General features: G+C 36.7%; 1 protein-coding gene across 7 annotated transcripts in view; it reads left to right on the top strand.

The window, feature by feature from the left end:
- PPP6R3 (protein phosphatase 6 regulatory subunit 3) overlaps positions 1-16890 on the top strand; it is a 55562-nt gene extending 38672 nt beyond the window's left edge. For 2 of the 7 annotated variants that reach the window (XM_032690109.1, XM_032690105.1), the window contains exons 16-25: positions 571-668; positions 2654-2708; positions 3188-3318; positions 3948-4066; positions 5419-5572; positions 6856-6962; positions 7908-8058; positions 10947-10964; positions 11292-11411; positions 13334-13739. In XM_032690109.1, the coding sequence (XP_032546000.1) occupies positions 571-668; positions 2654-2708; positions 3188-3318; positions 3948-4066; positions 5419-5572; positions 6856-6962; positions 7908-8058; positions 10947-10964; positions 11292-11411; positions 13334-13385 (1005 nt within the window). In that variant the 3' untranslated portion in view covers positions 13386-13739. Of the gene's footprint in view, positions 1-570; positions 669-2653; positions 2709-3187; positions 3319-3947; positions 4067-5418; positions 5573-6855; positions 6963-7907; positions 8059-10946; positions 10965-11291; positions 11412-13333 lie in introns of all 7 variants that reach the window. The other 5 variants (XM_032690108.1, XM_032690110.1, XM_032690106.1 and 2 more) reach the window with 5 other exon arrangements.
- The last annotated feature ends 444 nt before the right edge of the window (positions 16891-17334 follow it).

Consider the following 17334-nt stretch of genomic DNA (forward strand, 5'->3'; position numbering starts at 1 on the left):
TTGGCAGTTAACACTGGCATCTTTATTTAAAAAAAAAAGTGTACGTTTGTGTCAGTGATGCTGCACTGAGATGGAAAATATTCAGTGGTTTAGGTCTTCTAGATATTTAATAGGTGCTGCTGGTATGTCTCCCTGAGACTAACACTGCTAGTGAACTACATGATAAATATGCAACTGTGCTTTAGTATCTATATAAAATCTACTTTTTGGGTTCTTGCTACTTATAACTTCATGTTATTTTGAACAGACAGCTTTTTCTTTTATAGAGTATGCTGTGTTGTTTCACTGTTTCTTCGGGGTGCATTTGGAAAGGTGCTGATTAATATGATTAAACTACAGATTTAACTTTTTTATTGAAAGCTGCTATTAGACTGGCTTTCAAGTCAGTAAATGTAAGAAGAGTTGTAGTTGATGTTGCCATTCAAAATTTAAAGGTTAAGACAAATCCTTCTCCTGTCCTTTTATGTTTAGTTTAGATAGACTTTTATTTCTTTGGAGCAAAATGGGCAAATAGATTTTAGAATATTATTAGAATCATTATATCACTGTCGTTGGTCCTGGGGTTGCCAGGCCTTTTCTGATTATCAGATGCAACAAATGACGTCCAATTTTATTGACCAGTTTGGCTTCAATGATGAGAAGTTTGCTGATCAAGATGACATCGGCAAGTGAGTATAACATTATACTGGCTTTGGCTATAGTCTTGTGAATTTTCTTTATTACTGTGGTTTTGGCTGTGGTTTTGCTGATGGGAAACAGAAGCATTTACCGATGTGAGGCAGTTACCAGTCAGTCCTGTCTTTTTGTACCATCTGTGTGCATTGATGGAAGCATCTCTGAACAGTTTACAGAGGAAAGTAACAGCTTATCTTCCTTTCTAATGTCCTAGTTGTGTCAACATTGAGAACACAGTGCTTGGGAATAAAAAACTAAATTATAACTCTGCTTTTGAAAGCTGTGACTCTGCATTGACCTGGTATTGCTTTAGGGCATTTTCACTTTTTCTGTCTCAAAGTGGGTTTTTTTTTCCCTTGCTGAATCTATGTACTGGACCAGATGAATATCTCTACTTTTAAGTTTTCCTGGAAAAAATTACAGGAACAACATGTCTCTGAATACTTTAGGGGACAGTAAGGAAGGACATTGTAAATCTACCTTTGTTTATAAGGTCAAGGCAGTTAAGACTTATTTCTACAAATATGGTAAAAGATGAGGAAATGAGAACAGTCTCAGTCAGGTTAAAAAACCCCAAACAAGCGAAGCAAAAACCAGCACACAACAAAAAACACCCTCTACAAAAACTGGTATCTTTCTTCAGTTCTAAGCAAACTGGTACCATAAAGGGAAAAGTGAACAATGGGCGTTCTTGCTGATAGTAGAGTCAGTTGTGATTGTTGTAATACCTCATGGCTTGGGATGCAAGAACATGCAGATAGGAGTAAAAAGCATTACTTCAAGATGGTTTTTAGAAGGGTATTTTTATAATAATGTCAGTGCTATTCTGTAAGGCATGTTGAGTAAGTGGTGGCTAACTAAAGGTTGTATGTGCCATCTAAGAAGCATTGCTGCTTTTTTACATCACATAATATGCTGAGATTATAGACTAAGATACAATGATAGAGGAAGTAACTCAGGGTACTCCTTAACTTTTTTAGAAGCAAGTGGATTTTGGCAAGGATAGGAGTTGGAATTCCTTTCAGTTCATACCCTTGGAAGTCTCCTGTGTTGGTAGAAAGATGACTGCTTGTGTAAGGAGGTCCCTTGAGATTTGTGATAGATACGCTGTTATATACTCATGACTTGAATTAAGCTGTAGACAAAGTTATTTTAAAGTTATGCCTTTTGTGCAAGAATCAATTACACTTTAAGTTACCTGCATACTGTTTTACAATAATTCAGATGGTAACTTGCATAGTAATTCAATCACACTTGAAACTTAGGTTCCTTTAGACCACTTACTTTTCTCCTTACTTTGTAATGCATTGAAGATTAGAGGAAGAGTAGTAACATGCTCTGCTGAATGCACTGCTGTGTGTAGCTAGGCAAAGAATGTATTGGTTCTTCTGCAAGTCTGGTAATGTTTTGTATCTTTTCCTCCTCTATTTCTTGATAGCTTAATAAGTGAAGATGTAGTCTTATGTTTGGAAAAATATTTCAGTGATTGGTTTAAAAATACTTTTTTTGTTAGGAAACAGAACTTGGTATTACATTTTTCATTTTGTCCCTTCCAGTTGAGAAGGTCCTTAGATAGAGTGGTGAAATCAGTTAGAATATGTAAGAACTGCAATACAATGCAGATATTTGCAGGACTTTGAGCTGTATCATGTCAGGTTAGGCATTTTTTAGGTCTAGACTTTTTCCAGTGCATAACAGTACTGTATGTAATTTCAGTTATGCTTGTTTAGGCTTGTTGCATCTCTATGGTTAACTGTAGTGTAGAGGTAGCGTTGTTTTGTGCTTTTATTTAAAATATTTTACAGTTAGAAAAATCTCATGAGTGCAAGGCCTCCTTTATGTGAAATTTGACTGTTTTATGTTGGAAACTACTGTCTTTGGTCTTTAGATTATTGGAAAATAAGAAACCAAAGAGAAATATTTTCATGTCATAATAGAAAATCTTGTTTTATTGAATACATCTGCTTTTTTCTTGTAGTGTTTCTTTTGATCGCGTCTCGGACATCAACTTTACCCTCAATACAAATGAAAGTGTAAGTATGTGTTTCCAGTACTGTCACAAAAATTACTGGCTTAAACTTATGTGGGACCTCAAAGTTTTGGTGGTGGTTATATTTACTCCTTTTATGGGTAATTGTTGGAAAATAATTACCCTACCTTATTCCTGTATCATGAGATTTTCTAATTGGAAGGCACTGTTTTTGTTCTTTGTGATCAGTATTAAGCTGGAAAACTTGGTGGTCAGGTTATCTGGAAAGGTCTTTGGTGTCATTGATCTGTCTATTCTTAAACATGATGGAAACTCCTAGCTGTTCTTTGGTTCACTCAGCTTGTTAGTAGCCGAGTAAAACAAGCAGCGCTGAATATTTTTTGAGAAGTTTTAAATTATTAAGACATTCTGTTTTTCTGCTGCTTTTAGAGAAATGTTTAAGATTGTCTTCGGAATAGTCATATATTTTCAATCATTTATGATCAATCATAAATATGTATTTTATACTTTTGCTATATTTAGGGCAATATAGCCTTGTTTGAGGCATGCTGTAAGGAACGGATACAGCAGTTTGATGATGGTGGCTCTGATGAAGAAGACATTTGGGAAGAAAAACATATTGCCTTTACACCAGAGTCCCAGAGGCGTTCCAGGTAAGAAATGTGTTTTTCATCCAAGTAGCAGTATAGGGAGCCTGTAATAATGTACCTGTCCTCTGGTTCAGACTGGCCATTAGTACAGACTGTCCAGCATTTCCATTTTGAGGGGAAATGGTTCTAGTGTTTTATTTTCCAGCCATAATTTGCAGAAGATGTACTTCAACTTCTGTAGTTTGTTGGTTTGAGGTTTTTTGGTTTTTTTCTCCTGCTGCTTATTCTTTCCCTCTGCTTTTAAACCTGCTCAGCCATTCTTGCCTTGGACAAGGCAACCCAGCTGCCTTTGTACCTTTGTACACCTCACTGTCTTATCTACAGTACCAGTGTGGTTGTGGACATAGGAAGATGCACTGAGAGGAAGGAGCATCTAGTCCCCAAAGCTCAGGGCTTTGCAGCCTCCCTCAGTATCTGTTGAAAGCCTCTTCACCTGATCAAGTGAAAAACCTTAAACCTTCTTTTTTTGAGAGAAAAATGAGGGGAGTACTAATACGTAAAAATTATACCTCAGTTATCTATCAGAAATAATGGTTGTTGTAATTCTTTTTAGCCTCAAATTCTCCAGTATTTCTTAGTGCCCAGGGTCTGATACTAAAAGCAAAATTTAAACTATCTCTTTGTCTTTGAAGTTCGGGCAGTACGGACAGTGAAGAAAGTACAGATTCTGAAGAAGAGGATGGAACGAAACAAGACTTGTTTGAGTCGCACACCAATACAGAAGACAAAATGGAAGTAGACTTAAGTGAACGTACGTAGGTTTTTTTCCCTACTGCTTTGGTTATAGGAAATTGTTAGATCTAGCAGACCGATTTTGTAGGATTTTCCTCGTTTACTGTTTTTATTCCAACTGTCTTAAAGTAGTCTTTCCCACTCACAACAGAGCATGCAAATGTTGGGAAGTTCGAATTCCTTACACGTCTTGAATTACTTTTTGTTTCTAAAATTCATGTTATCACTCTTCAAGAGGGGAAAAAAAGGAGGAGTCTCAGAAAGGGAAGGGCTAACTGTACTCATTTATAAATGCTGAATGCCTGCAAAACTAATAGGTTGTTAATCTCCAAACCTGAAAGATGATATTTTTACTGGAAGCCTTTCAGTCCAACTTTTCATCTAACAATGCTCTTTTAAAAGACTTCCTACAGAAGCTAAGTGAATTTGCATTGTTCTGTTTTCATGTGCGAACGGTGCACATCAGGAGACTATAATGTGAAATCTTAACTGATGTAATTGGTTGAAAAGTTTTCACATTCAAGTCAAGATTTAACTGGCTTTAGTTAAATTGGCAATGTCTATAGGTAAAAGCCCTGTGTTTATCTAGACTGTAAGGAATTAAATTGAAATAGAAGGAAAAGTTAAGGGTTTTCTTTTCTTTTGTCAGATTGGTGTCGTTGGCATCTGTGTGTCAAACAAGTTTTGATCCATGTGGGTCTCCTCCCATATCTGCCTGGGTTGGAATTTCTAATTGCTAGTCAGAGCTTCCTTTTCAGCCTGTTTTTTTGTATGTAAGTGTTAATGAAAAACATGTTTCCCTTGGGTAGGTGAAGTATTTTGAATTGACCTATCCTAAATTAGATGCTATTAAGTCACAGTTACTCCAAAATTTAGAATACCAATAAATATTTTAAGTTGTAAAAAGCCTTAAACTTTTCTGAAACTTAGCAGTGGTGTTAGTGCATGAGAAATTATTTAAAGAAATTGAAAAAGGGATGAAAACTCTTAGGATTTTCATTATTATAGAAATAAGTTCTGAAAACTGTTAACAAATGTTGATGCTAATTTAAAGAATAAAGTGGAATTATACTTGTGATCTAGTATGATTTATTAGTTTTGTTCTTCAGATAAACATAGCCTTTTTTTGGCAGAGTACTCTGAGTTACTGATCTTAAAATTCTGCCTTACTAGCAGAATTTTCCTTTTAGAGAATACATCCATTTTTTAACAGGATATAGAGGATTTTTCTGCATGTGCTTTGAAGTCTTGTTAGGAATTTTACTTTCTCTTTTTGGAATGTGCATAGAGAGAATCAGTGTGTTAGGCATATGTGCATTCATGTTCTTTATTTAAACTTTTTTCCTAATGAACTTCTTGGTGGTTTTTCAGCACCTAACTGGTCAGCGAACTTTGATGTACCCATGGAGACTGCACATGGTGCCAGTCTGGATTCTGTTGGGTCTGGTGTGTGGAGTACTGAAGCACCTATGCCAGCAAAAGAAACTGGCTGGGCTTCATTTTCTGACTTCACATCCTCTTTGAGGTAAGACAGTGAGTTATTCAGAGTAAGTTTGGTTTCCTTGGGGTGTCCATCTCTACGCAAGCCTGTGTTGGTGAAGTTCTGGTGGAATACGAAGTGTATGGAAAGTGTCCAAACAGTCCCATGTGTTCTAACAGCGTATCTTTGTATGATCTACTTCATAGGAGGCTTTTCTAGGATGAGTGGATACTAATGTCATTGTTTTAAAGGGGTTTTATGAACATTTGTGTCCTTTAATATTGGTTTCTGACCAAAATTTGGACTGTAATTCTTTTTATTGCTTATTTTTTAGTGTAGACTGAACTCAGTGAAGGGTTGAACGTGAACTGTTGAATGTAAAGGTCACAAAATGTCTATGATGATTCTGTTCTATGGATGTTACAAAACAAATAGGTTGGGGTTTTTATTTCATTTGTTAGGGGTTTTCTGTTGGGTTTTTTTGTTTGTTTTGGCAACCCATGTAGTTGTGCAGCTCTAATAACTAGGTTAGGCAGTTCTGCACTATTTTGAGAACACTTGAGATAATGCCTGTTGTGTCTTTGATGGAACTCTACACAGAAAGTAACTGGTCTTGTGTATGTACCTAATCACATAGATGTAAATCTTGAGTTGCCAAATATTAGCAATCAAGAACTGATTCCTTCTCGAATCAAAAGACTTTGCTTTTATACATCTGGCTTTTGATTTTTCTCTCTGGGCATTAAAACAACTCAGATATAAGAGTTTGATTTTTTTTTTCAACGTGAAACAGTGTATTGTTTTATGCTTGAGGCGGATAAATTGATAACCAAATTAAGTGTTTAGAAAATGAAGACTTGGTGTTGCCACATTACTGGATAGAAAAGCCATTATTCTGTAAATGGTGAGAAGTTTTTCAAGTGGCCAAATCTTGTCTTTTGAGTTTGTTCAGAATGAAAAACTTGTAGCTATACTGCATGTATGATAAAGTGGTGAAATCACTTTTGCAGTGGATGATGACTACATTGGCAGTCTCGGAGAACCATCTTTCAAGTTGTGAAGAGTGCATTTAGAAAACTAACCAAATCAAACAAGTCAGAATAAAATGACCATCAAACATCCTCAGCTCAGTCCTGGTGGATTTTGCAATACTGAACTTCTGTTTAGCACGTCTTTCCAAGACTCCTACGAACTTGCTGTCTTTAGGTTTCACTAGAGGTCTAGTGAACTTTTTTATAGTGAGCTTTGATAGAGAACTAATACTGTTTTAAGAACACTTCATTCTGCTGTTCAGAAATGTTTCTAAAGCTTTTTTACTGTATTTGAAGCTCAAAAGATTCCTTAAGAAGTAATTCTCCTGTGGAAATGGAAACGAACGCAGATCCAGGTGATCCCTTGAGTGCAAATGTAACTGCTCTTGCAACACCGCTAGAGGGTAAGTATACTGCATTCACAAATGCTTGATTGTAGGAGTTGTACCTGAGAAAGATCTTCCTGAACTTTAAAATTTTAGATTTCCAGAGACATCTTTTTTAGTTCTGCTGCTGTTCTGCCAGGTAATGAAAATGACTTTTCAAAGAATTTCTGCACTATTTACAATAGTTTCCAATTCAAAGCATGAGCCACTATTACTGTTACCTTTACCTCTGAAAAGTCTGCACATCATGAACAGAAAAGCGTTGCAGAAACCAAGTGTGTTCTGTTAGAGAATCCTCTCATCTGTGTCAGTGCTTAGCTGAGCTGATGCCCAAGAAGAGTGGTAGCTTCCAGTCTTGTCCAATGTTGCAACAGGCCAGTAGCCTCAATGTGTTCAGATTTCTCCTTCCTACTCATTCCTTTCCAAACCACGTTCACTATGCACACACTAATTTTTTATTCTACATGTATGAACTGGTTAAAGGACAACAATATTTTAATGAACTTTTTTTATGTATATCGCTAACAGACAGAGCAAGAAGTGCAGATAAGTTCAGGGAGACTGGACTTCCCGAAGGATTGTCTGTACTCAGAAACTTAGGGTCACATTTAAACTGTGTGGACTTGAGTCATGAATTTGGCTGTACAGAAACATAATTTTTCTCTGTAATCCTATTTAAGTCTTGTTTAGGCAAACTTGTAGTAATTGTCAGTCTAAATCACTAAGTGGCCTGTAAAATGAAAAAAAGTTACAGACTGTGGCTTTTTCTTAAGCCATCTGTAAGTAGTACTTATGTGCTCTCTATATCTATGTGGCACTTGCAAAAAAAGGTGACTCTCTCTGTAAGGAAGAATTCAAGAAGTGTACAAAACTGCAAAAATATTGTTCTGGTTATATTGGCTTATATGCTTGCTCATGAAATAGAAACATAACCAACCATGTACTAAATTACTTATATTCTAGCCCCAGGAAGTGTTGCTATGGAGGCCAGCTCAGATGGAGAGGATGATGTAGAGAATGCAGACAAGGTAACTGAAACAGTCATGAATGGCAGCATGAAGGAGACACTGAGCCTAACTGTAGATGCTAAAACTGAAACGGCTGTTTTCAAAAGGTAACTATACCTATTTATTGTCTTCCCCCCTTGTAAAGTAGGCACTGTCGATGGAACACTGTCATTAAAAAGAGTTCTTTTAAGTGATAATTCCTGAGGCTTTAACTAGAAACTATTCAATATAATTGTTTTGAAATTTTACTTCTACTTAGTTACTGTAACATATGACTTCACTTATCAAGCCTTAGTTTCAGTGGCAGGTTATTAGTGGAAGACTGAATCAACTTTTGACCCTGGTGCACATTATTGTGCAATTTTCCTATACAGTTCTTTTAACATCAAAACGAAGCTTTTTAAATTTTGCACAGAATTCTTAGATTTGGAATTAGGATTGGAATTTCATTCTTCTCATCCAGAAGGATGGAGGACAGAAGTGGAAGGCCAACCAGGCACTGCTCTTGAGAGCAGCTTGTCAGACACTTGGGGTGATGACTGTTGGTGGTATGCACAAGGTGTTAAATCTGTTCTGGACTACAACGACACATGGAATTCTAGAATAACCAGAAGAGCAACTCCTTAATTTTGGTGCCTTTTGATACCAAGTGCGTGATTTAAGAATAAGTGTCTTATAACATAGAATTTAGCCATATTGTATATATATCAACATTTTGATCCTTTTACGAAAATAAAGCACATTTCAGTTTTGTCTACTTAATCCCATCTACTAAGATCTTATGATCTTAGATTTAGTGATCAAATGTCTTTTATTTAGTAGCAAATATTTATGTAGGGAAACAGACTACAAACAGTCTGACCTGCAAAAATTTTGCCTTCATTAATTGAAGCTGGTATATCTTGCCTCCACCCTGATCTTAACAAATTGGAACATACTACTAGCATTTTGGCCTGCAACCCTCTTCTCATTCTGTTAGAATAACTTCCTAGTATCTGTCTCTATTCTAGTTTTAAATATTGAAAAGAAATTGTCTGTATGTCTTGGAAGGTGCCTAAAAAAACCACCAAACTCAGTTGATTTCAGTAGAAAAAGCTTTTCCAGTGTTAGTCCTTAGCAGTGCCTGTCATTTAAATTAATTTTACTTTGTCCTGCTAGTGGTAGTAGATAATTCCTGAACCATCCAAAATGAATAGAACTTGAAACATAGCAGCTTTCAGTCACTCTTGCTTCCATCCCTTTGACTGTCTGATTGACTTAAATTCTGATGTTTTTCAGTATAGAGGGGGGAGCATTTGTAACTTCACAGTCCTTATAAATCAAATGGCATCAGTAGAGGAATTGAACCGAAACTGCTTAGAGAAGTATTGGGACAGTGTGCAGACTGATGTGACATGCCTTGCTGATTTAGTAAATGATGCATCTGCTCTCCAGTTTATTCTGTCTTTTGGAGAGTGTTTTTATATGGTCTTCACTCTTAGATGTTTTCAATTTGATTTAGTTATCCGTGGTATCTTTAAACTTCTCCTTAAACTGCTTTAGCTCATGTGCACTTTGAAGTTCTGTGACTTCTTATACTGATGCAAAAACTAACATAAGGAGGCAGCATGTGGTGGCAGTTCCTGCCTACCTTCATGGAATTATCTGCTTGAACCATAGTTTAAAGACCATAAATGTGCAAAGGGAGGCGATATTATAAAATTACCGAGGTCAGAAGGGACCTTGAAAGATTATCTGGGTGGGAAAGGGAGCCCAGATGATGTTATCTGGCACTCTGTCCAACTGCATCTTGAAAACTTCTAGCAGTGGGGACTCTGGGATCTTGATTTGGAAAGGAAATGTTAAGGAAACATAGAAGGAGGCTCAAAGATGAGGTCTAAAGTATAGAGACTGTTCTACTCTGATAGAGAAGTGTGGCCTCATACTGAGTCAGTGCTCAAGTGGCTCTTTTTTAAATCATCTTGCTGGGAAAAAGTCTAGATTAAGGGACAGTTAGAGTAGCGAGAGGAGGTCCTATTCTGGCCTGTTTACCTTGCAAAGTGGATGCTTCCAGACTTCAACTTCATCTAGATTTCTGTCAGTAGAAAATTTATGATGTTGAAGTCAATGTTGAGGGGAGGAGGAGCATTATAAGCACAGTAGTTAATTTATGGAAAGCTGCAAAGGACAAAAATGTGATTTGTGAACTTAGTTCAGAATAGAGAACGAGAAGGAAGAATGCTAGAAGAGACTACCTCTTTAGAAAATAAAAAAATTAGGATGCCCCTTGTGATGGTGACAAGTATTTTGTTTGGAATTAATACAAAGAGTATTAAGGCAAATGAGATGGGAAGATTAGATGGGGAAATTTGATGAGAGATTGCAATACAAAAGACAGTATTTTTGTAGGCTCTGCGTGTAGAAGGAGGAAAGAGAAGGATTCATTGAAATTTAAAGGATCCATGGAAAACTGTGAGAATAGGAGGAAAACCAGCAGAGGAGATTGGCACTTCTTGCATAAATAGATTTGTTGTCACAGAGGTATAAGGTTGATGTTTGTGTCTACTTCAGAGCTACCTTATAACTGTCTCTCGCAGGTATATATGGTCAAATTTCTATTTTAGTGCACTCATAATGGTGTGACTGCGGTGGAAGAGGGTGGAATAGAGAGGCAGAAAAGCTTTGGTTTTGAGGCAAAACAGAAGATTTGTTTGCTAATGACTTTTGAGGCTGTCTGGTTACATGGTAATGTCTTATATAGTTTGAGTGTACTGCTTTTTCACCAAACTTTGATTTTTGTCTCCAAGAGGAAATTTGTGAAATAGATTATGCTGCAGTCTTAGTACCACATAACCCATATATTGTATTCACTGTGGAGTTACTAGGGAGTTTAAAATGAAAGATGGTAATGATTCTGCTGATGTGTTTCATGGACAGATTTTATTAATGCCAGTTTCTGAGGGAATCTTGAATTTCTTTTATACTTTCTTCCATTTTTGCATACTTCTGGCTTCAGAGTGTTGAAATCCTATCGGTATGTATAGTAAAGGATCATGACTGTGATTTGTTATCACTTCAGGCATCACACACGTTCCTTATTTCCTTTCTGATCTTATTTGCAATCACTGTATTTCCTGCCCTTTTATCCAGTCAAATTTTAATGGATGTAAACACCAGTGCATCATTAGGTGTTTGTAAAGTCTAGAGCCATGTGCTTGACCTTCATGTTGCAATCGTAACTTAAAATCCATTTGCATGTGAAATACAGACCCGTCTGTGTTTTCTCCTGTTGCCTGAAATTCCCTATAAGTAAACTTAAAAAGTAAACAAATTAAATAACTTTTTTTTTTTCTTTTTTAAGTGAGGAAGGAAAATTGTCTACCTCGCAGGATCCTTCTTGTAAATATGTAGAAGAGAATACAGAGGTTGCAGAAGAGGTCCCTTCAGCTCTTCAGCCTACTAACAGCAGTCCAGAACAGAGGTAACTGCATTCAAGGATGCTTTCAATCCTCTAAATAGCAGTTTGTTTGTTTTCTCTAATAGGACTGGTCTAAAGAGATTGAGTTTAGCTCAGTCTAAATGTGTGCTTGCATCTATTTTATTAAATTCTCGCAAGTTATATTTTCTGTTGATTCTAAGACTCTTGAGTCATCAAAATGTATTTGTCTTGCAGGGAGTTGTAAATATCCACATTCTGTTTTGTGACAATGTTATCAAGTTAGAATAGTGAATTGATATGCAGAACTCTACTACATACATGTTCTGATTATACTGTATGCAGACTAAAAAAAGATGTAAGCATGTTTGAAAAATTTAGATTCTGTTTTTATAGACTTGTTTATGAGCTAGTATGTAACTAGCTCCTTTCTACTAAGTTTCTGCTCTGCATGAATCTTGAACTTGATCAAGAAGTGGATTCTAATCAGAAAAAAACCCAACCCTGTATACTTAAAGTGGGAAACCGAAAAATTCTTTCACAGCCTCTTCTGGAGGTACTGCCTTTATCAAGACTATTTTTTAATGCTGATAAGCATTAAATTATAGGAAAGAAGTCTTTGGGTACTTTTGAGTACTTTGGGTACTTTTGAGCAAAGATGCCTGTCTAAACCAACAGAGGGCTCTCAGAGCTAGCAGTTTGTTGGATTGCTTTTGGCTTGCAGGAAGTCTCAAGGAACTCCTTTCATTGAATCCAGCTGGCTTCAGCAAAGCTCAGTACTTTCTCTAAAGGTGGCTGTCGCAGTAGATCCTCGTAAGCACAGTATAAATACCAAACACAGTTGTGCTTTTGGGGCTCCATGTATGTATGACTAGTGGAAGGCGTCCCCTAGCTAGGTCTCTGGCTGGTGGCTGGCAGGAGTAATCTCTGCTAGGAGCCCTATTCTGTCATGGACCACTGACTGCCATGCAGACAGTCACACTTCCTGTCCGTGCAGCACTTGTTTCTTACCTTCCAGGTTTCTCTAAAGTGTTTGATTTTGTCTGGTGCTGTCTCTTCTCTAATGTGTACATGTGTTTTTTAAAAAGTGTTTTTATAGCTTAGCAGCCAAAGACTTAGCTAGGGGGCTCCTGCTGGTCATGTGCATGTAGAGCACGGACCCCAGAGTGGCTTCTCTGTGATGTCCACCATCAGAGAACAGGAGTTACAGGTAACTTTTCTCCTCTGTAGTTTCAAGCAGTATTTGCATTCTTTTAGGGAATCTTCAAGTGTATTCCGTAGACTTGCATTGGATGAAAGTTGAAATTTTTTGCCTTTATTGCTTGCATATTTTTAATGTTCTGATTTGATCTTTGTGCTAGTCCAGAGCAATTGAGCCTATGTTTACACTAATAAATTTCTTTATCTAGAAATGTATATACTGTTACTGTTTTCACTTTTGTAGGTTTGCTCCCTATTTTCCTTCATACTTCCTGAACTTTTCATCCTAATGGACTGACATGCAAAGTGTTTGTAAAATGGATGTTTGTAGATTAGATTAGTAACTAAAGCAGTTTTTAGTCTTAGCTGCTTACTTTCCAGTGCAACCTTAAATACTCCTGGTATCACATTTTACCCTGCAGAATAAGATTTGGATAAGTATCAGAAATGTGCTTTTTATTAGTGATTCTCTCGGAGATATCTCCTCTCTAGAGATTACTTTGTATCCCTGTTAATGAAGATCAAACACTTCAGTGGTGTGTTCGGTTAATTGAGTGCTGTGCTTAATTAGGCAATAAAGACTCCAGAAATGCTGGACTGCAGAAGATAAATGGGATTAGGATGTTATTAGCACATGTTTCCTCTCTTCAGTTCATGGGTTATGCTACACATGATCTGGGATTGCTTTTTGGTTTGGTTTTTATTGTATCTACCTGAATTTGTTTTGAACCTGTCTTGTATACTTACATTATTTTTTGGCCTCTTAGGACTGATCAACACACCCATTTAGGAGAGGCATCCGTTAATGGCCCTGTATGATATGTGATGTCTGCTACCTTGGCTGAAGAGGAAGAACTGATGTCCAGGTGTTTAAGTATTTCTTGAGGATTTCATCTAGACCCTGTTGAAGCCAGTCACTGCTGCACTAATTTCGCAAGGAATCAGGACCAGCAACATTTATATTCTAGATTTTAAGACATTGTACAGAAATTCATAAGTGTAAAAATATTGCACATTGAAAAATACCAATAATTTTTGCGTATGTTTATATTGTATTGTTCTAAATAACGGGGGGCCTGTGAAATAAGATCCTGCTACCCATGTAATGACAGTAGTGTTACTATAGTTAAAATGGCTGTAAGAATAGTTTTATAAAAAAAGTGAATACAAAAATCTAATGTATTTGAGACATAACTATTTGACGATTAGTGTGACCAAAGTATTTAGCAGTTTTCTTACATTTTTCACCTTGTAAAAAAGAAAAAGAAAATTCATGTTTTTTCTGAAACTGAAATGCCCTATAAATGTTATTTTGGTTGTTTTAGCTTACAAAAGTGATTTAAATAAGAATTTTTTGGTGTTCAACATTTTACAACAGGTTTTTTAATTGGTAATTGTTTTCTGTATTGTTCAAAACAGATCAAAAAATGTAAGTCTATTGGTAGAGATTTTAAGTATTTATTGCAACAGCTTAGTTGACAAATTGATGTTACTGTAAAGCCATATGTTCTGTTAAGTCTAGTTTGCTTGAAACAATACCTTACAGGTGAAACACTAGAATATTTGGAGTGCACATGGCTTGTTGTGTTTAAGTGGTTCACCTGCCTTTTAAACAGTTCACCAAGATTTAGTTTCAATACCAAGCATTATACAATGGAACATTTCAGAACAATCTGCGTATTTAAAACGCTATAATCCTTTTAGACAAGTCAAGTAAATGAAATGCCCGTGCTGCTAATGTAATTACAGTACATGCATTTTAAAAGTAAATAGTGTTTTTAATACAAATTTTGGCAGCAGAGCATGTTAATTGTTAATTTCACTGTACTGATCTGTGTGAGGCTTTCATTTGTATGTTCTAAACCAGTTTTTTCACAGCTGGTTTGTGTATATATATAGTGATTATGGAAACTAATTCTGTGTAATTTATAATTTTCTATGTCAGTGTAAAATTCCAACAGCCTTCTCAAACAAACAGAAGCAATATACTGTATATTGCCACATTGTCTGGTGAAAGGGTTAAAATACTCCTGCACTTTTAGATGCAAATCCATTTTTGTTTCTGTAATATTCATTTATTTTTTACATCATTTGTTTTCCTGACCAGTATTTAAAGCCAAAATGATACTCTAAACAATGGCCAATGATTTATTTTAGAAGGCGTCCCAAGCAACGTGCCTAAACATTACATTGCATACAGAAATAAAAAAACCCACATGTATGTCATTGCCCTTATTGCTTTCTCGCTTGGATTTTCTGCAAAGTTGAGTGCACTCGTCGTTGGAAATTCTTACAAACTGATCACTTGTGTGAAAATTGAGGGCCAAAACCCACATTATCATAGGTAGACTTGGTAGCTGTGGTTGCCCTTTTATCTGTACTTTATTGATGGAATCCAGTTAGTTTCTAAGTTGTTTCTTCTTCAGTTCGGAGTTACTTCCAGATCAGCTTGACCAAAACCATTTTGTATGTTAGCTCTAAGGTTGGCAGCTGTCCTGTTGTCACCTTCTGATCTGTTACTGAACAAGCAGTTAAGGAAACAAAACTGCTCATTTCAACACATCAATTCCAGTCAAGTGGAAATTCCAAATACAGGCTAGCAACAGGTTGGTTGACATAAGTTTGATGCTTTTAAGGAGTAAAACTTCTGTCCTTTCCAATGAAGCTATTTGTCCCTTGCTAACAAGTTGATTTATCTAGCTCTACCTAGCCATGAAAACTGGAGGACATAGTAGTTGAAATTGAATTTCAGCCCTGTTGCCTGCAGTTAAGCAGTCTTCTAGTGTTTGTCCTTCTGTTAATCAACTGTCATACCAGTCCACTATCCAGTTCATACTGAGCTCAAAAATTGAAGAAGGGGAATATTTTGTGTTCCACTCCATTTCTGATGAGTAATATGAGTTGAGTGGAGATGTGGGAAGTGGTGAGTGGAATTCACCCTTCGTTGTAGTTTGCTGTCTAACTAAAGGGTGCATTAGAGACAAACTAGGTTGGCTTACCTAAAGCTGATTTGAGGGTTCTCCCTTGCTGTTGCATTTATTGTTTATTTTAACAGCTTCTGTGGGAGGTGAGATTTGATGTAGTATGAGCTTGTTTTGAGGAGGTGTAGGGTGCGTTTTACCCACTAACTGTATTGCTTGTACAAGGAATCCTGAACATGAAGGGAAAGCTTTGGAGGTGTGTTTGGTGGTGGTGGTGGGGGATTTGTGGGTGTGTGTACATACACATGCACCCTTTTGCCATCTTTTATCAACGCTGCTGTTGATATGCTGCTCATGTGGCCTTACGGAGGTTTGAGAGTACTGGGAGAATCCTTCTGAAAGGCTGTTACCCAACCTGTTTAATCAAGTTTGACTTGCATGCAATGGAATTTGAGTATTCTTTATGTAAAGGTATTTTAGTGCATTTGCCACATGGACTAAAGTGTAATACCTTCATATAGGTTTGAGTTCCTACAGTGTAATTAGCAGCAATTGGTATGAAATAAGTTTATTTTGAAGGGCTTGGACACTGCCACATTCCACGGTGCTCTTTGAAATGGCTGGAAGCGCAGTCACTTAAAACTGAGGAATAGTGATGTCAGTTGATATCAAAGGGCAATGGATTTAACCCTCAGGACCTCTCTGGTAAAAGACTTTCACTCGAGCAGGAGTGTGTTTTGAAAGTGGCTAGACCAGTAATACATATGCAGTAGCTCATTGTCTCTTCACACCTGGCAGAGTGGATGAATCATGCCTTCTTGACCAGCTAAGCATTATTTTTGAGTGTAAGCCCTGTACTAGATTTATAGCAAGATTATTCTATTTAAGTAAAAACATAAGCCATCATCTAGACTAGCATTGCTATTAATTAAGCAAGCATTCCCCCATTCAGTGAGTTGACAGGCAGTCACTGAGAAGACAGCAGGGTAGTTAAAACAATTTCATTATGTCATTGCACATGCAATCCAGTGTGACCATGCTCTTGAGTGAAGTCTACATTTTTGCACCTATTAAGCCTTGTATCTACCTCTTGAAAACAGTGAGTTCTGTATTGTCATCCACATACTTCTGTGGAAACTTACTGTGACATTCATTCTTTGTGTGTGAAATCCACTGAGGAGTTATAAAAGATTTGTGAGGAAGATGAATCAGGTTGTTGCTGTCATTCATTATAAACTTACCTTCCTGTTTAAATTAGCATTAATATCCTTGGAGATTATTTTGTTTTGTGACATATGTCTTATACAGTTATATCAGGAAGTATTTACTGTATATAACTGGCTCTATTAATAGACTTAATCACTTCTGACTGTCTCAGAATAAATAGTGCTCTCTTGAGTGTAGTATAAGTGTTTTGAGTTTCATTATAAAAGTGTCTTGATTGTTTCCCAAACCATAATGGAAAATAGCAGTTATTGCAGCAGCAACATGCCTTTTTTGGTAATGTTTTAAATGTTTATCTTTTAGTTTCTGCATTTTACTTGCTAACAGGTAAGGATTTGGCATCCTTCTGTTCCATTATTGTTTGAATATGTATGGTTACAGCATGGAGGGAGACTAAGGCAATAAAATTTAAAACCAATATATGCTCAGCGTAAAAACAGAGGTAGCTTCCTGTCTGCTTTAGCTAGGACAGTGCGCAAAGTTTTTTGGACTTGCTCAGACCTTGCTTGGCTGTTAGTTTCAAATTGTTCCAAGCTTGTGCTTTACCCTGTGTTTAGTCTTGGTTAATGACTTGTGTGTAATCACACTTCTCCTGATGATATTGCAGGGAAATCTGTGCTGCT

This window comes from Chiroxiphia lanceolata, chromosome 6, assembly GCF_009829145.1.
Source record: "Chiroxiphia lanceolata isolate bChiLan1 chromosome 6, bChiLan1.pri, whole genome shotgun sequence".
Classification (NCBI taxonomy): Eukaryota; Metazoa; Chordata; class Aves; order Passeriformes; family Pipridae; genus Chiroxiphia; species Chiroxiphia lanceolata.